General features: G+C 42.6%; 1 protein-coding gene across 9 annotated transcripts in view; it reads right to left on the reverse strand.

Annotated features, from left to right (window-relative positions):
• Positions 1 to 22,929, reverse strand: part of PCGF3 (polycomb group ring finger 3) — a 54,480-nt gene that overhangs the window by 13,123 nt on the left and 18,428 nt on the right. The window contains exons 2-9 of one of the 9 annotated variants that reach the window (XM_083593965.1): positions 12,195 to 12,237; positions 11,054 to 11,170; positions 10,439 to 10,476; positions 6,083 to 6,193; positions 5,326 to 5,443; positions 2,736 to 2,832; positions 2,372 to 2,427; positions 821 to 931 (exon numbers count right to left, since the gene is read on the reverse strand). In XM_083593965.1, the coding sequence (XP_083450091.1) occupies positions 821 to 931; positions 2,372 to 2,427; positions 2,736 to 2,832; positions 5,326 to 5,434 (373 nt within the window). In that variant the 5' untranslated portion in view covers positions 5,435 to 5,443; positions 6,083 to 6,193; positions 10,439 to 10,476; positions 11,054 to 11,170; positions 12,195 to 12,237. The other 8 variants (XM_083593960.1, XM_083593961.1, XM_083593966.1 and 5 more) reach the window with 8 other exon arrangements.

Consider the following 22,929-nt stretch of genomic DNA (forward strand, 5'->3'; position numbering starts at 1 on the left):
CAAGGTGAACACAGAGAGGAACTCCACTATGCCCACATCAGATCTTTCTGCAGTCCTGTCCTCAGATGCATCAAGAGCATGTGGCATCCACTGGCACTAGGGCACTAATGGACACCCCCACACTACTGTCAAGACTAATATTAGGATACCACTTGTGTCTTTGAACCAGTAACACATTCCTTGCTCTGGATCCTAGGCGTTTTATTTCTTTAAATAAATTTCTGCATTCTTGGCTGATGCATCTGAAGTAGGTTCTTAACTACAGTGGCTCATGTCACAATTATGCCACTTAAGGACTGTAAAGTTCATTCTGCAACAGCAGAAAAACGTGCGCCACTCAAATTCGCTTTGATGACAGCAGCTCGCAGTGAAGTGTTGTTTTATTGCCTCTAAAGACTTAAAAATTGGCTACTGATCCGGCATCCTTAGTCAAAGCTGTAGTCATCTTTATAAATCACTAGGCATTCTGAATGCCTGCACCACAGAACCCATATATGTGCAGGTGATGGGTCCACTTCCTACATTACACGAACAGGTGGACCATACAATAGCCAGTAGGGAAGATCATAGGTACCATCAATTGTGGAAAATGGCATGAATGTAAAATTTGTTGCAAATATATAGGTCAGCAGGCTATAGCCTTCCAGCTGCTTACTTGTGGGAAAATATATATTTGTCCCACATTTCACAAGCAACAGCGTACATATTCTTTAGGAAACAGAATATATTGGTAATAAACATACTATAAATCAATAAAGAATGTTCAAACAATTTCCTTTCGCAAGCACAGGTGTAGCAAATACATGCAATGTCTATTTACCATTACGGTGGGAATCTAAATGTTGCTTGGCTGAGCACGTCTCCCCTTTGATGTCACCTGGTACTTCCATGCCCAATTTGTGGTAGAAATCCCTCTGCTTTCTCATTTCCGCTGTTTAACATTTTAAAACAGTGTCTTTAGCTAAGATCAGTGGACTTCATCAACTTAAGCAAACAATTTACTCCTCTCACACTTTCAGCAAAATGTATCAAGAGCACCCTCTAATGTCCGACAGCTTTTCTGTGACTCATTACACATCATCTTAATACGATGAGAAATTTCTTAAACGATTGAATGCTACTTTTGGATTTCAGTTTCTACTTTAAAATGGCCCAGCACTTGTTTCATGCACTTGTTAGTGACTCTAGGCAAGATTTAGGATTGAGGCGGGCACTCATGTTTTACAAACTGTGAAATAAAGTTGTACCCACCCCCCATGCCTGATTCATTTATGAAATAATTTTCAGTCAGAAGTAATGATGGTATTACTGTACACACATCGTATGTATAAAGTATCCATATTAGTGAAACAGGCAACAGCAAAATCTAGGCCTGCAAATTGCAGCACATCCACAAGGAATTTTATGTTAGTATGCATTGCAGGAAATGTAAGCAACTATGTGGATATGGACATTTACTGGTAACTTAGGAAGCCCGCTGGGAAATGTTAGAAATGCCTGAATCATGAGACTTGTTCCTGAAATTTACTCATGTGCTTCTTAGGTAAGTGTCCTTTATCAGTTACATGATAGAAATGAGGGTGACATTTAGACATTTAGGTGCCAGGCAAAAACATTCCTCTATAACCAGGCCTTTGGCTGATTAAAAAAAATCTATGGTCTTCCAGATGTGTTTGTGGGAGGGGGACTATTGGTTTGCTTTTGTTTTTGGTTATATATTTTGTGTTACATATTTTCAGGTGAAGGGTGTGAGATACACACACACACACACACACACACACACACACACACACACACACAATAAATTTCCCAAAGGCATTTAGTTATCCTGTCATTTCTCTCTGGGCCCATTCAAATATCAGTAAATACCAGTAAACATCCCCACTTGCTATAATTTCTCACATTCACATGTGCAAATATGAGGCACCCACACTGCAATGAATTTTCCTGCCTGCAGTATCTTGAGGGCCAAACTACATATTACATTGGTGCCTCATGTCTGGAGCTCCCAACATAACTTTCTGTAAAATCAACCAAGAGATTAGTTTTCTCTTCTACAGGCTAACAGCAGCTCTGCAGAAGTGATCTGACTTGGGGCCACAGTACCAGGGGGACCTCCCCTCTCTCCCAGTCCAAACTTGAAACCACCAAAACCATCCCAGTAACTTTTACAAGCATGGAGCTCCACTGTAACATGCCAATTGGCCCTTAGTTGCCAAAGCAACCCCATAAAAACAACCTAGAACTACATCATGCCATCCATTATTTCATGTTACTTTATTTTTAAAAATCGAACCATTACATCCAAACACCACATTGAAAAGTTTTAATCGTATGTAAATGTTTACCGAAGAGTATATTGTTCACTTACCTTCCTGAAGACCTGGAACAAGTTTGTAAACAATATCCTGCATTGTTCTGTCATGACTGGCCAAAAAGAGAGAGAAAATAACAAGAAGTAAATTTCACTATGAAGCACTTCCATGCTGAATTTGTATCACTTAACACTGGAATGGTGGGATGAGCATTGAAATTTCCCTTGGGATGAGTGCTGAAACATCAACTCATCCCTCACATAAAAGTAAAGTTAATGAAGGAAGGCTGGATGGCTCCCCATAATTTTCATTGTGCTATGCAATCAAGTGATGTGCAGCCAAATTATGGACATGCATTTCTAAACCAGCCCACTGATGGAAAAGGCATCTCTGTACATATTACCTTAAAACGATACTTACCCAATATATTGTAGTGGATGGCTCTGGTGTATAACTATCCTGCATGTGGGACAGGTGTTATTTTCTTCCAAATACTTTACCAAGCAACTCCTGCAGACTGTTTATAGAAAGATTTGGTTACTACCGTCCTAAGAATAAACGTGGCTGTTGCATATTTAACACTGTTCACTTAAACCAGGGGTGGAGAACCTGCCCTCCACCCAGCCAGAGGGCCACATTCCCTTCGGGGTGACCTGCTGGGGGCCACATAGAGGATGTGGGTGGGCCAAGGCAAAAGTGAACAGAGCCATAAATGTGAACATCACCTTTGCCTAGTTTCTTCACACTCACACATTCCTCTCTATCCTCCATCCAAGCAAGTAAGCAGCATTATTGGGGTTCACTGGACACTTTCCAGCCAGTCAAAAAAACACTCAAGGGGGGGTGCAAAGCTGGGCCAGGGGCATGGATCTCCAGGGTTTGTGACCTAGAGAGATTTATGAGGGCCAGAAAGCCCTGGAAGGCTCCAAGCATTTGGCCTCCAAGCCTGAGGTTTTCCATCTCTGACTAGAACATTTCATTCTTTGCAAAACTGCTTTCTCAATACAAAAAAAGTTAAATGTAATCTAAATGCATTATATATTTTAGCATCTATTTGTATTCACTTTCCAGCTTTAACTAAATAATGCCCAATAAGGATGTATTGTCTAACATACAAATGTTAAGGCATAAATTCAGGCACTTCCATTCATCTTCAGAGGGTAAAATTCAGAAAGTAAAATATAGATAAGAAAGATCAGAAGAGCAGCAATATAAAACTCGGAGGGGTTTTGTTTGCTTGCTTTTCTGGCATGTGTTTAGAATTCTAAACTGATTTAAATTTTAAAGTACACATTTATTTTTAGGTTGTTTGAATGCAGATTATGAAGTTATGAAAAGTTCTTTCCTGCTTAAGAACAACATGGTGTTTAGAGCCAAACTGAGGTCTGTATACATAGGATGTTCCTTATAAACATATATTTATTACATATCTGACAGTGTGCCATCATTGATTTAGGGTTGTCTAAAGTTGAAATTGAGGTTATTTCAGTGACGTTAACAGCAGAGTGGTAGGTACAGCAAAAGGATACCTAGAACACCATCCGCTTGCATATAGCCAACTGCCCTACAATGGCTTTGAAACCTTGGCAATACTGGTGCCTGGCTTCTGCAGTTAAACAGTGCCATCTACATCTCACAAAAAATGATGCACATTTTAGCAGAAACAAGCTCAAGGTAGTGCTTAATAACAGCCAGGATGAGGCACTGTGAGCCTTTAGAGGGAAGCCTGGTTTGCAAGGAGGGAGGGCAGAGAGATATATGCAAAGCAATGAGGACCAATTGACATAACAAAGATTCACACCCACATGATTGCATTAAAAGTCAACAGAAAGCATATGACTAAAACCATGGAAGAGGGACAGCGAGGTGACAGTCCAGATAGACCAAGATGATGGTTCAGTTTTATTGTTTATTAAAATAATTATTGCTCTCTTGCAAAGAGTAGAAGTTCCTTTGGAGGGAAAGGAAATGGGGAAAGAAGAGGAGCTTCTGAGTAGAATAGGGGGGAAAGTTCAGTGTTTTGGAAGAACTCTATAAATGGCAAATTCTATGAAGTTTAAATGCACTTATAAGCCATCACCTATCAAAGGGGGGGGGTCTTTCAAATGTCATAAGGACCTTAGCGCTGAAATGGAATAAGCCACAAGCACCCAAACTGGGAATGATTGTGACCTAACAAGGGGCAGGTGGCTACATGAGCAAGAGCTACAAACCTATTTTGTCTCCCTCTTGTCCAGAGTTATGCCTTGTACAGTTTCACACAACAGTTCCTGAAAGTCTTCAGTTTAGGTTTCAATTAGGAGTATTAATCTAAGGCTTACAAATCGGCACAGCAATCAACTCATAATTTAGTACGTATCACATGAACTAAATCTCCATGTTTCATTTTCTTTCAAATACCACTTGCAAAATATTAACAACCCCCCCCATCCTTCCTTTTAGATCTTCACTACTGGTTTGTATGAGGGAAAGAAAACCCTGATTTATTACCAGCAATAAACCTTGGATTATGTGCTGCTTCAAACATCACCACCATCATTAATTCTCCAATACACCTTATCTTTCAAAACAATCCCACTTCTTAGCATTCCTAAAAGCCTACCATAATATACCATTGCCCTCACCTTCAAAGTAAAGCAGAAGATTACTTGGCATCATTCATTTACACTCTCCCCTACCACTAAAAGAAGGACCATGGCATATGCTTTGTATTCACATGAGAGTTAGCCTCGGGCTTATGGGGACCCCTGCTATGTCCTTCCCAGCAGAAAGTAACATCTGATCCAGCCAGAATATGGATTTTATCTGTAATCAGAATCTGTCTTCACTCACGATCTGATCCTGGATGGGGGCATGGGTGGAGAGTAGCTTGGTATTTGACATTTGACTCTGAAACATTACAAAGCTAGAAGAAGCAGACAGAGAGGATGTATCGAACAATGAAAAATACCCAACCCACTAATCTTACATCTGATGAAACATCACTATGGGTAGATATATTAATACTCACAGGTATGCAAGCATTCCGTTACAGTGGTAGCATCAATAAGATAACCATTGCAAAGGCGGCAGGTTATATGGGCATTGATGTCCCAAAGCTTAATCTTCCTCGTCAGCATCTTTGGTGTCTGCAAGAAAAACAGGGCCATCAGTTTTTCAAAGTGTGGATGTAAGTGGCCTTTGCAAATTTAAATATTTGACGTTCATGATAAGCCTGCAATACAGAGAGTGATTAGGTTTTTCAATGTAGCTTTCTTCCTAACAATATTTTACTTGAAAAGAAGGGTCCTGCTTTAAGAAAATGAGAATGAATATCCACTGAACTGTCCAATCCAATTACTAAAGGCAAGTTCAACATTTGGTATTCTAGACCTAATGCTGCAATATTTATTCGCAACTAAGTTTGTGACATTCTACACAATCAGGTTTAACTGGGGCCTAGTTCTCAGAAGTAGCAGGTAAGGTTACTGGACTGCACCACTTCAGATTGCAGTTGGGGGCAGTGATGGAAGTATGGATTGTAGGATCCCAAATTAGAATGAATTACTAGCATAAATTTCAAAAACTTCCAAAAATCCCCACGTTACTGGGTAGAGTCTCACATGATTCTATCACACAAACACAAACCTGTATTTAACCCTGGAGAGTCACTGGCAGTCACAGTAGACAATTCTGAGTTAGGTGGGTCATGATGTTGTAATGGAGCTTACCTCTGAGTAGGAATGTATACGATTGAACTGTAAAAGTTCATCTGTTGTTGAAATGACCTTAGACTGATATAACCTGCAGCTGACTTCAGGTCAGTTAAAAAGCAGCATGATAGGAATCCAGTATCTAGGAATTTGGAGTCGCTGGGTCTGCAAGGAATTGTTGAAAGTCTGCCTCAGGGGACAGATGTTACATATTTTATTATCTATGAATCAAAAGTCTGTGTAACTTTGGGGGTGGGGACTAATGTGTATGTTGGTAGCGTAAGACAATAAGGAATGGTTAGTCATCTTCCTTCTTTCAACTGGGGCCTTGGAACAGAAGTTAAACAATCTCCATGTAATATGTGTGTACTGCATGCATGTGCGCTTTCATCAAGAATAAATCCCTGAACCCTAAATTTGGAAGGGCAGGGGTAGAGGGGACCCTGACAAAAGAAACTGTAAAAATCTCTCAAGAATGTTATGAAAACACCCAAATTTGATGAGCAAGTTTGGCTCATGAAAAATATACAAACTCAAAGTTCCCAGAAAGCAGTTGAAGTATGACATACTAAAACTTATAAGTATGATAAAAACACCTGCTCACATTTCCTCACTGGGAAAATCTGCACTGAAAAAGAGGAGTATAGCATTAAATAATTAAAAATGGGGGGGGGAGCTAGTTTTACCATCTGTTGCAATGGTATCCTACGCAGCAGGTGTCACCAAATTAACATGCTTTTCAGTAAGAACTGCTGAGACACTTTGGCTCAGAAAACATTTTAATTAATTTTTATTTTGGAACACATTTCATAATTTCATTGCAGTAAGGGTAATTCAATGTACTTGCGTCTTCAGATTACAGTGGTACCTCGGGTTAAGTACTTAATTCGTCCGGAGGTCCGTTCTTAACCTGAAACTGTTCTTAACCTGAAGCACCCCTTTAGCTAATGGGACCTGCTGCTGCTGCCGCGCCGCTGGAGCACGATTTCTGTTCTTATCCTGAAGCAAAGTTCTTAACCTGAAGCACTATTTCTGGGTTAGCAGAGTCTGTAATCTGAAGCGTATGTAACCCGAGATACCACTATACTTTAAGATAATTCTTCACTGACCATTTTCCTTTGCTTTCCTGATCAATGTACATGTCATTCAATAAAACTAGCTAGCAAGAGCCAAACTCAAGATTCTTAGGGGAGGGGGGAAATTCTTTTTTTTATGATTAACTATTCTCTCCCCTTAAGAGGCCTTCTACAAATTATTGTGTAGATTGTTAGAAATGAATCATTCATATGTTTTTATGTCCGATGAAGTTACTGCATATCCATCAAAGCCAAACTTTCCAAGAAAAATCAGCATAGGCAATTCTCCATATTACAGGTCCTTAACGCTGGGGGAGGGGGTGTTGTATGCCACAAAGTATGACTGATTCAACCGTTTCCTATGTCTTTCACCACCCCACTTTGCTATATATTAATACTGTGTCTTGCCTGAACTGTATTGCTTCCTCCCCACCCACCCCCATAGCCAGAGTAGCAAGAAACAGTCTCTTCCGTACAAGGCATCTATTTGTTGGTGAAGAAGAATAGGTAAACTATTTGTTGGTGAAGAAGAAGAAGAAGAGGCGGAGAAGAAGGAGGAGAGTGGATTTGACATCCCGCTTTATCACTACCCTAAGGAGTCTCAAAGCGGCTGACATTCTCCTTTCCCTTCCTCCCTCACAACAAACACTCTGTGAGGTGAGTGAAGCTGAGACTTCAGAGAAGTGTGACTAGCCCAAGGTCACCCAGCAGCTGCATGTGGAGGAGCGGGGAATCGAACCCGGTTCAGCAGATTAGGAGTCAACTGCTCTTAACCACTACACCACACTTGCTCTCCATTCCATACACTGATACTGCTGGTCAAACACTTCTGTCTTGCTGGATCACAGCCTGGACACATGGATCAAGACAAGCTCTTTGAGCACACACACAGTTCCACTGCAAACTCCCATGAAACAAGGAGAAGGATGGCTCTCCCCCATGGCGGCACTCAGTCTTCTCTTACAAACAGCAACTGTGCTTGAGGAGATGCAGGTACTATAGTCTGGCCGCAGATGCCTCTTGCTCTCCATGGGCCACTGCCCACAGGTACCAAGCTTTCATGGGGCGGGCTTTCCCCACGGCCTACAAGGAATGGGGTATCCATTCCACGTAGGCCCTAAGGAAGAGCACCCCATGACCAGCAATCAGAATGCCCCTGCCTGTTCCCGGCCTACTTCTTCCAGCCACTCTTTGTTCGCAGTATCAACATGAAGTTGTGAGCCATGAGGGGCACCACAGCAGTTACCTTGCTACTGAGCAACTGTCCAAGGCACAGCAGCAGCCCTCCTGGAGTAACTGGTTATGACACAGACCTTTCTTTTCAGGCTCTTTCTTCCACCCCAGGTGCTATTCACTACCATTTGGCTGCAATCCTAACCCCCTTTCCTCAGGGAAAGCCCCACTGAATTCAGGGAAAGCCCCACTGAATTCAATCAGACTGACATCTGGTCAAGATTGTGCACTTATGCTCTTTTACTGCCAGGAAGCAGTAAATCCCTCTCCCTGGTATGATCTACTTTCAGACCCCCTCCATGAGATTGCCACTTGTTCCGCCAGGCTTCATCTGCAACCTATGTGCTTCTGGCACATGTGACTGGGTCTCAACGCTGAGGGAAACCAATGTGTCACGACGCATCTGTTTCCTGTCTGCTGCCAATAGGGAACTAATGAGTAGTGTCTCTGGTGTTGCTCATCTTCTCCCTATTCCCCCTGGTGAGGTTCAAACTCCACTTTCCCTACCTTGTGCCCTATACAGTGAGCGGTTGCAGTTTCCTTTGTCCTTTATCCTGGTACTTCCCTTTCCCTGCTTGGCAAAAGACACTTCTACTCCTTCAGTGAGTCTTGAGCTCTTGTCTCAAAGAGGGCTCTATGCTCTCGTCTCTGCAGGCCTCCTCCCAAGGAAGCTCTCAGGGCTCTGTGTTATATGGCCCCTCCTTCCTTCTCTTTACATGCTGCAATCAAAAACGTACTTGCAAGGAGTATGTGCTGCCAGGGCAAACTGTACTTCCGAGTGCAAGGATGCCAACAGCTTTTGGTTGCTGGTGTCTTCCTGCTCCCATGGTGGAAGATGCTGCCTTTACCAAAGGTATCATGGACTTTGTAGACACTCGAACTCAGGAAAAAAGGGAGAAACGTGCTAAGAGGAAGGCACGTTTGGCAAACCCTCACTATCATCAGCTCCCATCTGGAAACCTATGTCCCCACTGCGGAAGGACGTGTGGATCCAGAATTGGCCTCCACAGTCACTTACGTACTCACTGTTAAGACTGTGTTCATGAAAGACAATCTTACTCGGCTACACGTGATCACCAAAGAAAGAAGAAGAAGTTTTCATTATGTCTGATACGCTGAATCTGGGGTGAGTTGAGAGAATGTGTAATGGGGCACATCTGTGTCAGCGTAAGTAGCCCCCCATCACAGTATCCAGCTCAAACATCCATTTCAGCAACTTATCATCTCCACAACATTGCCAAAGTGGCCAGCCATGACAGCTTGTGGTAGGGGGTGCTAGTTTTGCTCCTTTCTGCACTTTTTAGAGCAGTGTGTTTCTCCCTTCTACTCCAGGCTGGACGAGTGTAAAATATGGTAAATATTACAATAGTATAATAGCAGTTTATCTCTCCCCTTGGTGTATTTGAGTGTATTTGCCCATGGAGGATACTTTCTAAATCACGTAATGGCCACATCTGTACATCACACTAAGCCAAACCATGCTGAGAACATGACAATAGCCAAAGTTCAGTCCTTTCACAGCTCTGAAAGTTGTACACTATCTCCTCCTTAACAACAATTCTGGGTTCAGACAACACAATAAGCAAAACTTTGGCTTATCTCCTGTCTTGTGCTGACCTAAAAAAGCCTGGGAAGGAGCAAGGTGGATGTGGGACTCAAAACATTCATGGTAAGCCATACTCTGGCACCATATAAAGCAGTGCCCCAGAGATCTGAGATATCAGATGCCGAGAAGTAATGCTAAACAAACCCATCTAATCCTCAAAATAAACAGCATAATCTTAGCTAATAAATGCAAACAGAAAATTCATGTGCTTCAGGGGAAGTGGGCACTAACTGTGGTTAGAAGAATGAACAGCAGCTGCAACAACCAGGACTGCAATCTTCTGCAGTTCCATACCTGGGGAATCCTACACAGAATATGACATTTGTCAAAGGGTTTGCATGACAGAAGATCCGCGAGAGGACATCCAGTATACATACTTTTACAGTTTAACAACAGTTGCAGGGGTACATTGGGAAATTTGATTGGAACTGCAGTGGGGTGGGTATGTTAAACCCTTTACTCTGTGCTGTTGTTTAAGTGAAAATCATCTTCTGAAGCTATTAATAATATGGATACCTGTATGCTTTGTTTTCTCTTGCAGGGCAAATAGCAGCCTAATAGGAAAATGTTACAGAGAGAACAGGGTTAACACATTGCCTCAAACGGATGCCTACACTTCTAATTATATTTAAATTGTTATTTTTAATTAATAAATAAATAAACAGTGGGAGAGCTAATACTTACTCTCCCCTGGTCATATCTAGTTTGGCCCCAAGATAACCTCAAGCTTTTCTGCTTCTGAAAACAGCAATTTCCTAGCTCCCATGGCATAGTGCTTTGTGTTGGTATCCATCTGTCTCGAGAGACAATGGAATGCATCTCTGGGGGTGAAGTCAAGCTATTGCACTAGCAGCACTGAAGTGACCACCCCGAGGTGTAAGCCTGGGCAGTGTGTATGGAGGTCCTGGGCTGCCCAGAAGACAAGACACCACCACCCCAGCCTCACTGATGGGGTTTCAAAGGAAAGCAGAGCAATATGTCTGGCACCAACTTGGTGGCAGGAGTTGCCAGAAGGAGGCGTACAAGTCACTATCCAACTGTCTTAGGGTCTCCACTCTGGATTTGTGTTGGGTTTATTCCGAGTTCCTTAGCAGTGCTATTTTTCAAAAAAAAAGACATGCCAAAACTCACCATGAAAACCTCCCTCATTCTCTTAGAATGGCAATAGCACCCACTTGAAAGGTGCTGAAACTGACTTCTGGCAAGTTCCGGCTGAGAAAAAGCCCTGCTCCTTAGCCTTTTCTTCTCCTGAAGATATTCCACAAAGCAGCAGAGATTTAGCATCAGATTCTTCCTTCTCCTCGGTGGGCTACCTTTCCAGGTGGATGAGCCCCATCTGCCCCTCACTTCCCTCCACAGCATGTACAGAAACCATCTTCTTGACTGCTGGACCCAATACGAGTCTTGTCTGCTCAATCTGCAGGAGTCTGTTTTCACATGCTAGGGAAGTCCCTAACTCACCAAGGGTTGAGTCCCATCGGCTACCCTCACCTGGTTTAGCCAACTAGCCAAAGCCGTTCCCAGGGTGTGGTCGCTGTTGCATGCTGACAGCTTCTAGGATTCACAGGTGAGAGATGAGTGCAGGGTAGTGGACAAACTACCCCAGAAGAAGCAGGGTTAGCTTAGAGTTTGGGTGACTCTCAGTAGCCTTGCAAGGATAACTTAACCATTCAAAGACTCTTCTGTGACATTCCAAAACTTTGAACACATTAAACATTTCTTGTGGCAGGAATCAGAGCATGAAGGAGTTCTTGCCACTGACAGGAATTCCCTGGTTCCAGTTAGGAGGGTAAGTTCAAATATTTTATAGTGATGCAATTCAAATAGATTTGGGGATCTCCATTGACATTTTTATGTGAAAGAGTGCGGAGATATTTCAGTTGAATAAAAAAGTATTCCTACATTTAAAAAACCCTCAAGATTAAAACAGTTACCATCCTCCCTGAGCTTCTACACAACTGTCACGCCACAAGACTAAAGGCTAACATTAAAAGCAACTTATACTGGACCCATAACAAATGTGATGTTGAGACTAAAACAGGTTCTATCTGGTGGGACAGCAGCAATTTTATTGTTTACAGTAAAACTAAGTGTTTTGCAAATTTTAATTATGACTAGAACTTCAAAAGCACCAATTTCAAGTTGGGTGTGCTTGTTGTTTTCAATCCCTGTTTCCCCTTTCATCTATTTAAAGTGAGAAGCGAGAAGTCCAATTCCATCAGTAAAGTGCTCTTTCCCCAAATAATTCTGGAAGCACATGTGGTCAACATACCTCTTAAAACTGCATTTCTTTTCAGAGTCTGCCATCCAGAGACCTGAAAAGAGAGAAGAAAACAATCTGTTAGGTAACACTACGATTGCCAGAACAAATACCAGAGATTTAAGGAATACAGGTAAATATTTCAATGCATATATGGGATGGGGCTGACATTAAATGATGGGTACCTGTCACAGTGCAGAGAAGAAAAATTAGACATATGAGGCTAATAAGAGATACGTGAACTGAAACAAAGTGCAGATGTCATTTTCCCCTGCCACCACAGGGTGACAGAAATGAGAAGTATTTCTGATCCTTTTCCGGTGAACTTATTTCTGTCAGCATAAAATAGTCAAGCTATCAAAAGGCTAACTGCTTTCCTGCTTAAAATAGGTCACTGGATAAACTTCCTAGATCCACAAGATCTAGTAGAGCAGGTACAAGAGTGTAACCTTTGACAGAGTTAAACCCACTAGTCTGTTTTACTTTTGCTGTTTCTGCTGCCCTGGGCTCCTTTGATAGGAGTGGCCGAATAATTATGATATTTATATCATAATTATAATAAATGGATGGCAGCACCAGCCAGCTCTGCTCACTTCTTGTTTCTTAATCCCCAGTTTTTCTGGGACAAAACTGGACACAGGCTTCAAAACTTGATTCCTAATACATGTATTACCTGTCTTGCGATCCACATGCAATCTGCTATTGAGTCTTTCTTCATCTACTATTCTGTGCCAAATTTCATGATAAGATCCAAATCTATTCTATTTCTACACATGTAGATGAATGCCTTTTTTCATTATTTTCCTGCCAGAGGATAAAAAGCATTTTCTTGCTATAAGAACAAAAAAGAGATGGCCACGTGGGAATTCATTTTAAAAAGGAACAAGTTCAATAAATCCAAAAGGCACTAATTCCAGCTCACCACCATCTAGTTCACAGTTCAATTCAAGTTCAGCTGAATCACTGTTTCCCAACCCATAAGTGGGTCGGGATCTGAATAAACACATGTCTCTGAACATCCGGATGGCTCAGGTCTTACACTGTAACACTTGGGAACTGCTGTCTGCTCGCAGATCCAGTGACAGTTCACCACAAGGCGCTCCTTTGGCAGCTGTGCATCACAGATGAGCTGTAATAATCACTCAGAGAAACTCCCTGTACAAGTGAACCATCACTGAACCTGCTGCCAAGGTTAGTTAAGTCAATGGTAATTTGAAGTCTGCTTAGAAACTGAGAAGGTTGAGTGGGTGCAAAACCCATTTGCAACTGATGTCATGAAGTCCTCATTGTGCAAAAAGAACAGCTCCTTCAATTGTCATGTGATAGGACCCTCTAAGATAACTTTTGTAAATGAGGTGCTCTGAATTTTGCTTTCATGTTGCCACAGAGTATCTAGAGTTTGCTGATGAAGAAATATCTGTGCTGCTTGCCATTTGGTACCAAATATCTTTTTGATACAGATTTTTCAGGAATGGCTGCTATGAAGCCAAAATACAAAAACAGGTTATGTATCCATAATGATATGAGAACCATGTCTGACAACCATTAAAGCCTACATTGAACTACTCTTTGGCAAAGTGCTAGTTTAGCAATTCCACTGTTATTTGCCAAAATGGACTTCATTTAGAATAAAAATATTTAAACTATTAATATGTTGTTAGATATAACATGGCTTGTGTAATTGTATGTTTTAAAAACAAATTACAACAGCTTATGGAGGAATATCCTGCAATCATATGGTTGGTGTTCTTACATTCCCATAAACAAAACTATGGGTAACTTTTTAAGTACTATAAACAATTCAACAACTTCCACATTAATAAGGACATTAAGTAAATTGTTGCTTGGATGCCTCAAGGTAATAAAATACACAAACATGCAATTAAAATGCACAAAACCAATGCCTGCCAATGACCTGAAGTCCCAAAAAAGCCTGATAAATTTATGGGTCACTATACCAAGTAAAAAGGTTGGGAACCACTGACGCAAACGATTGCAAACGAAAATTCAGCATTCACCAGCTGTTGTGCTGAAGAATAAAACATACTTAAGAAGACTAAGAAAACATCAAAACACACACAATGGGATGTGAATTGTTTAATTTCCACACACACCACTCAACAATTATGATCTTTAAGCATAAAGGCTCAAAGGGTCTAAAGAGTACAAAACCCATGTAAGAGAATAAACCTGAACTAGAAATTGTTCAATGTTATACCCCAAATGAACTTAATCCATATGCAGTGCACCTGACAATTATGGGCACTACTTTCAGGTGTAGTTCAGAGATTTTTGAATTTAATTAGCATTTCTTGCAAACTGCTTTGAAATGTTGTTGCAGTTACTCTACCTCCCACCCCGTGGGCACCAACATGCAAAGGAGGAAGCAGAAATGAACTCATTTGGGACAGCTCCTCCTGCATGTACAGGGTGAGTCTTTTAAAAGAGGCCCCGTGGAACATGTGTACTCTTTATCCACGGGGCCTCTTTTAAAGGACTCACCCTGTACATGCTGAAATTCCTGAAGGCCTCCACATCCTGGGGGCTGAATGTCTCCAGTGGGACACCTGCTCTACTTGACTAGATGTTCTATGCAAGCTAGAGTCCTCAGCTGTAAATTGCCTCCAACACATGGACAGTAGAAATGACCACGGAAACATAAAGTGGGGGGAAGGGCTAATGGGCTCACCCCGACTCTCCCTCTTGCACAGTGGTAACTGCACTGAGGGGATAATGACTGAATAAGACTTAAGAATATGATTTTTCTGAAACAATGAATAACCGACACCTATGGTACAGTGAACCACTGCTGTTACACATATAGCTGAAAATTAACTACTGTACAACCAAATACTAATTGGCAACCCTTCCAAAAATCCTTCAGCTTCCAGAGATGAATTACCACTCCTAAATTAGAAAAATCAGTTTAATCTTCCAAGATTAGCAAGCTTAAATATCTTAGTCAACAATTCATGCCTTTGAGCTCAAGTAGCTCTAGAAGCATGTTCTCAAGTCAGAAGAGGAATGCAGTATTACTGGTGTCTTAAGCCCTCTGTTCACACAACACAAAGGCAGGGGCTGCTCCACTCACATATGCGCTTACTTGCACACCTCTCACACACTACATTTTGTAGTTGTATATACATAACATACATACATCTAAACATGTAGTGTAAAAATATTTCAGGACTCATGTATCATACAGATACACTCAGCAAGGAACCAGGACTGGCTGCAGCTCCCTGTTGCAAACCCAGGTTTGCTGTGAGTAGATGTTTCTGTGCGCTGCTCTGGTTCGCCAGAAGCAGTTTAGTCATGCTGGCCACATGACCCGGAAGCTGTCTACAGACAAACGCCGGCTCCCTCGGCCTATAGAGCGAGATGAGCACGCAACCCCAGAGTCGTCCATGACTGGACCTAACAGTCAGGGGTACCTTTACCTCTATGAGATAAAGGACCACCACTTACAGAACATTGCAACCAAAATGATCAAGAGGTTGAAGCATCTTTCCCTTGAGAAAAAGGTAAAACTAATGGCAGCTTCCTGTGCATACATTGCACATAAGTATGAAGTCTGACTATTTTCTGGGCATACTTATTTTTAAGAGAGTATTTTAGACTTCTTTGCACAAGATTATTTGCTAAAACAGCTACTGATTAAGCGGTGGTTGCTGTAAAAGAAAATCAGTTCTCTGATCAGTGTTTTGGCAGGTTCAGTTTACAGTGAGCTTTATACTACAGACCAATTAAATGTAAATTTTTGAAGGTATTAAGACTGAATATTAGACAATCACCAGTGACAAATTAAGCATCATTCATTCAAACACTCATAAGTGTGAGCAATTTCTTTCACCTTCCTCCTCAACGTCATTTAATGAACAGATGGCACAAAAGGAATGAATCAGAACTTTCTAGTTAATGAAGTTGGGTGCAGAAGTCCAGTCGTAACTTGCTGGTAATCATGCAATGAGAAGGGGGAAGCATGCACTATTCTAGTCCATTCCTGCCTCCTTCACAGACTTCAAATTGTCATATGATTCAAGGCACTGCATTTGGCTGCTAACCTCTCCCTGTTTTAGATTAAGAGAAGAAACAAGCTCACATGCAAGACTGGGGATGATTATCACAATGTTTTTGTACACTAAGATGCTCAACTCATTGCACAATGACTCAAAGCTAGTGGGAAATTTGATAAAATAATGTAGACCAAGGGTGGGAAACCCTCTGTATGTTGTTGAATTTTAGTTCCCATCAGATCCAGATAGCACAGGCAAAGGTCAGGGATGAAAGGAAATAGAAAATCTAGAGAGTCAAGGTTCCCCACCCAATGCAAACTTTATCCAAAAAATTTGGTAACAAGCTAAATTCAAAGAATGGCCTTTGACTATGTTACACTCAAGAGAAGACCCACTAAAATCAATGAATTTAAGTTAATCATAATTAATTTAAGTCCATTCATTTCAATGGATCTACTGTCAATATGACTATGTCAAAGGGCACTTAGGACACATAGATAGCATTATAGAGTTAACTGAAAGGTTATGATCTGGGGATTTCCTATCCATAGTGTCTCTGTCTGGTCACAGTTTATATGCTCTCATTCAGCCTATGAAGGCATCTAGGGCTTCTAGGCACCAGTTTAGGACATACACAGCCTCTCCTGGTTCAGATGCTACAAAGAAATATAGAAGGGTATCATCAGCATACTAGTGACACTTTGCCCCAAATCTCCCAGTGACTGCCCCCACTGGCTTCATATAAATATTAAATCATTTCGGGAGGAAATTGTTGCCTGTGGCTCCCACAAATCACTTGCCAGGGAGCTGAGACACAGCCATCCAATACTATTTTCTGGAACCAACCCCACAAGTAGGAGCAAAACCACTGTGAAATGGTGTCCCCAACCTACAAAGATGGTCCAGGAGTATAATGTGGTGAATGGTATCAATCGTCACAGAGAGATCCAAGCAATCTCAGCATGGTTGCACTTCCCCATCCCAAAGCTCATCTATCAGGGTGGGTGAGACCAACTCTGCCCCAAAACCAGACCAGACTAGAAAAGCATCCATAACTGAACCAGCACCACCCTATCTCAAAAAAGGTGTGTTGAAAGTAGTTTGCATGCAATAATTGGCATAAACCTCTGCTCCCAAAGTGATTTTTTCCCCTTGCATGGCCACACTACCACCTCCTCCAAAGCAGCAGGGACCATCCTGTCATGCCACAAAGCATTCATCACACCTTGGAGCTGCCCAGTAAAGCTTCAAGGGCTGGCACTAATCAGCCAGGATAAATATGAATCAAGAGAGCATGTAACAGGCTGTGAAGTTGCAAGCATCTTGACCACATCCTCAGGCTTCATTAACTTTGCATTTCTGCTAAAAGGCCACCATCTCCATGATGCCTAGATCTCCATACAGTGACAGCTTACATTACTTCAGTACTCAAAGCAATGGCAGGCCTTGCATTCATGAAAGCTATAGAAAGATCCAAACCAATTTGATTTTGAAAAATTACCAATACTATTTTTGAAATGTAAGGAAATTTCCGCATTCTGTTTTAGAGCCCCATTGCACTAAAAAAAAAAAACCAACAACGTTCCCAAAAGAGTAATGAATACAAAATATGAAGTACACAGAGCCATCAAACAACAACAGAAGCAAATGCAGTACTGAGAATGCTAGAGAGATTTTAACAACAAAAAGAAAAGCTTCAGTATGAAAGTAGTCTTAAAGTATTTCTGAACTCCAGGGGACCTAGCTGTAAGGGGACAAGTATGCCTATGAGCCAAAGCAAAATTCCACCAAACCCAAATATCTTAACAATGGACCTATATTAGGCACACATAAGAGGTTTCTAGGATATAAAAAGACTAAAGCTTGCAGAGCTTTTAGAAACCATCCTAACAGTCTTGAACTAAATCTGAACTTTATTAGCAACTGCTATTGTCAGGGAACTGCCATCGGAGCCAGAGGCGGAGGCAAGGCTCCCAAGCGATGCTGGAGAAGGGCCCAGCAGGGAGAGAGGCAGCTCATCGGCTGGGGAAGGAAATCAGCGTAACACCAGGGATAAAGGGGGGCAGATGGGGGAATCGGCGAGGGGGCTCCAGGACTCCTCGCCGGAGACCAGCGGGGAGAGCACGGGTCCTCCGCTACCCACACCCACCCTGCGCAGAAGACTTCCACGCAGGGAGAGTAGACGGAGACTTGGCGTCAAAGAACTTCTGTGCTGGAAGAGGTTCAAGAAACGCCCACTGACGGATTCTGCTAGCGACTGAAACAGCCACGAAGTGAAGGGCTGTCCAGACAGAAAAGGTTTAACCAGGCAACCTAGCCAGGAGTGGCGGCAACTTACGCACGAGCAACCCCTATAACCATTACAGCTATAAACTGCAGACAACGGGCATACTACACCCGGGAGCCCACATCTCAGATGTCTCATCAAGTTTTGAATCAACTATTTGTTCAGGGGAACCGGAAGCACAAAATTTGGCACCTCTCACCATTAGAAGTTAAAATTCAAGGTTAGGGGGATCTGATTCCTACCCTAAGCAACAGCTCACAAATGTATCTCACAGTAATCAGAATAAAACAGTAGTCTAAAAGAAAAAGGTAGCGCAAGCAGAACAAAGTGGTATCGATACTTATGGGCCTTCCCATAAACTCATAAGCTCAGACATAAACTTCAATCCATGGTTTATTGTGATGTCCAGGCCACCATCATCTAACAACCATTGTTTGCAAACCCAGATCCGAAATTATACTATGAGACCATTAATTTGGGCAAGCTGTGACTTGGCATTACTGTACATCCAAATCAGCAAAGCACGGCTGGGAATGTTGCTCCAACTTCAGTGGCTGCTTTTTTGATAACCTAGAGATTCTCAGACAACATGGATGAAGAGGGTAACAGCACAACCCAGAGATGTAGTTTTCTAGAATGTAGGTACATGAGCAGCAGCTGCACATCGTGACTTCCATCACTAGATGCAGAAACAAATGAAAAGCTTTATTATTCACTTAAACTGCAATCCTATGCACACTTACCTGGCGATTAAGTCCCATTTAACACAGTAGGGCTTACTTCCGAGCAAACATGATTAGCAACTGCACTGTTAGTATATTTATATCCCGCTCAACCAAGATTGGTTCCCAAAGCAGCTTAGAGCAGTTAAATGCTTCACAAAATCCAAGGGTTAGTACACAGCAAGAGTACTAATTAAGAATCACAAGCCAATTATACTAAACTCACAGAAAAAAATAATTTGAGTGCAATAAACAATAAAACTCAGTATCTCCAGAATGTCTCCCCAACTCTGTTCTACTCAGCATAGAGGCAAAAGGGAGGCAGGAGTGGGTGGCAGTGTTCAATTTTTAAAATAAATAAAAAAATTATTGAATTTATATACCGCCTCATACTCTGAGGTCTCAGGGCAGTTCCATGTCTTCATCTCATTCCTCCTGGCATTCCAGCTGCTGCTACAACTTTTGCTTCTACTTCTGTCCACTGACTTGCCTGGAGCTGTCAAGGTGCCCACATTTTTTAAAATCAGAAGTTGTTAGTCCTGTCAGCACACGAACCCATGTAGCCAGGGTTAACTGCATTTCCCCCCTTTTAGCCCTGATTAAATTCCTTAAAACCCTGAAAATAAAGAAAAGCTTATGGGCTAAGCACCTGCTTTGGGGAGAAAGCTCCTGCCTGACAGGTCACTCGTTTTCTATACTGAAAAACCACTGAAGTCAAGAATCTGTAGGCACCAGAGGCAAAATCAGCTTGAGGGGAACACAATTTAAGCATGCATTAAGTGTAGAATAGACCGCCCTCTCGGCCATTAATGAAATCCACCTTTGCACAGTTTGACCTTTCAAGGCCCAGCTGGTAACAGGTAGAGTTCCCTTTGCTGCTTACCTGATAACCCACACATACGAACATCCTTTTCAAAGTTCAGTGCTAATTAAACCTCTGGCAAACTGATTCTGAGAATAAAGAATGCCCAAACTGGATGATGAGTCACTAATACAGTAATCATGAAATAAGATTTCAGTGACTCTGCTCTCTGCTTCCTTCAAAATTAGCATTTTAGAAAACAATGTGGCAAGTTTGGGCTTCTAATTACTCTTAATAATAGCAACAACCTATGATACGAACAAGGTGCTGTGCATGAACACAGCACATCATTAGAGCGTAGCTTGGTTCCTTAGACGAGGTGCGGGGGCATTCTCCCCCCCCCCCCCCGATGTTGCTCAACTACAACTGTCATCAGCCCTGGCCATGAGCCATACTTGCTGGGGATGATGGGAGTTGTAGATCGGGAACATCTGAAGATTCAAAGGTTCCCCACACCTGACCAAACCAACCATCTCTGCCTTGAGAAGAGAAGTTTTATCGGTTTTGAACTTTGCATTTATAGTGCAGGCTGTGACTTCCCAACAGTGGAAAATTGCCCTCCAGTGGGGAGATAAAACACTCAAAGCCCTAATTTGGAGTAAGCTCAAGCTTGGATAATAACGCCCAGTTGCAGGCTTCTCAAGAACAGCCCTTTTAATTTCTTCAGCATTTTGAAACTGTCTCTAAATGCCCACTTCACACTTCCTACAGAGACAACTTGAAATATAACTGGAGAAGCTTTAGTTTTAATGGCAAATATACCACAAATGCCTTTTATACAGCCTTTAAAAACATTATTTCTTTCATTTGCATGAAAATATGCAAGGCATGCTTTAAGCTATGGAAAAAATAAAGTACTGACTCATGCAAGACTCAGTATTAAGCTGGTTATTAATACCCTACAACTGGAATCTTTTAGTGTTGGATGGGGATTCCCAGTCAGTGTTTTGTTTTGTTTTTGAACAGGCAAACCATTAAGTTAGAACTTTGGAAGAGAAGTAGGAGCAGGATTTGTATTTTTAATTCACTGGAATGGTGCTTTGTTTTGTTTTTCTAAGTTATTCCCCCAACCATTAGCTGTTTCATATGCTGACTTCTCAGCATTTACGTATCTAAACTCTGATACGTATCTAAGCTCTATTCCCCTTTTGCTGCCCCTAATGCCTAGAATGTAGTTGCACAAGTAAGTAAGTAAGTAAGTAAGTAAGTAAATTTTTATTTATACCCCGCCCTCCCCGGCCAAGACCGGGCTCAGGACGGCTAACATCAAATATCAAATACATTAAAACACAAGTTACATCTGCATGCGGCTCCCCCTCAGGGCCTCTTCAAACTCCCCTCTTCTGTTGCTCCTAAATCCTAATCCCCAGTGAAATAAAACCTAAGCACCTCTAACTGCATTTCATTTGGACTCAGCCCTCGGTTCCCCTGCCACCTCCTGTGTTTCTTTCCTGCATGTCCCCACATTTAGACTGCAATCTCTTCTGAATCAGTGCAGGGACCAGCATGTCATCCATATTATTCTGTAAATTCTGAACAACACATCAGAGGCACAGACAATAAAAATAATGTTGAGGACAGCTCAGTTGGTTAGAGCATGGTGCTGACAACACCAAGGTTGCAAACGCAGTCCCTGTATGGGACAGCTGTATATTCCTGCATTGCAGGGGGTTGAACTAGATGATCCTCTACAATTCTATGATTCTACCATTCTATGAGATCCCAAAACGTATCTGTCAGAGCTGCCCTAGGTCCCAGCTCACAAAGGACCAACGCCACTTCGTTGTTAAATACGAAAGTCTTTATTGAAGTTCAGTTTCACTTCCAGAGCCGCAGCGTGCAGCTCTACGTCTCAACATTTAGACCGCTGATGCTCCGTCTGAGTCTCCTCCCCCCAGACACCAGTTTAAGACTCTAGCCTTACTCCACCTCTTCCTCTGTTCTTTCCGCCTCTGGCTCCGCCTGTCCTTTGGGGTCTCACCCTTTCTAGACTCTTCTGACGCTGAATCCCCTGAGCCTTCCCCCTCCCTCCGGCGGGCTTTAGGAGCTGGTTCCCCATCCGGGTCTCCTGCTGTCCCCCGCGCCTGTACATTTGAACTTGGCGCGCGCGCCCAGCCGGCAACTTTCCTCCTGACCGTTTCACTGCTGCTGTCACTGCTTCCCCCTTCGGGGAGGCTAGCTGCAACTGACCTCCCCTCCGTTCCCCCACTCTCCGATGGAGGCGTGGTCAGCCCTGACTCACCTTCTCCCCCCGCTGGAGGAGACGCTGGCCCTGACACATGTGACTCTTCCCCCCCACTACGCTCTGGTGGGGAAACTGGTCCTGATCCCCCGCTGCTGCTTCGGGGTTCCCCGCTGGCTCCTTGTTTCTGGTGCGCCCCCCCTGGGACCCCCCTTGCCCTGACCATCGGTGCCCCCTTCTGGGAATCTTCTGATTCGCTGGAGAAGCTCATGGAATCTCTCGGGTCACTGTCATACTCCCCTACGCTGCCCTCGGATTCTTCCCCTTTGCTCTCCATTTCCTCTCTCCCCTGTGCTCCTGCTCCTGAGCCCCTGACAGTATCCAAAATATTCTGTACAAATATCTCACTGGGTACGGCAGGGGGGCAGGATTCCATGAAACCAAGACACCATTTTGGCTCTAATTAAGAAGAAGAAGAAGAAGAAGAAGAAGAAGAAGAAGAAGAAGAGGAGGAGGAGGAGGAGTTTGGATTTGATATCCCGCCTTTCACTCCCCTTCAGGAGTCTCAAAGCGGCTAACAACCTCCTTTCCCTTCCACCCCCACAACAAACACTCTGTGAGGTGAGTGGGGCTGAGAGACTTCAAAGAAGTGTGACTAGCCCAAGGTCACCCAGCAGC

The sequence above is a fragment of the Podarcis filfolensis genome (assembly GCF_964270895.1).
Source record: "Podarcis filfolensis genome assembly, chromosome: 17".
In the NCBI taxonomy this organism is placed as follows: domain Eukaryota; kingdom Metazoa; phylum Chordata; class Lepidosauria; order Squamata; family Lacertidae; genus Podarcis; species Podarcis filfolensis.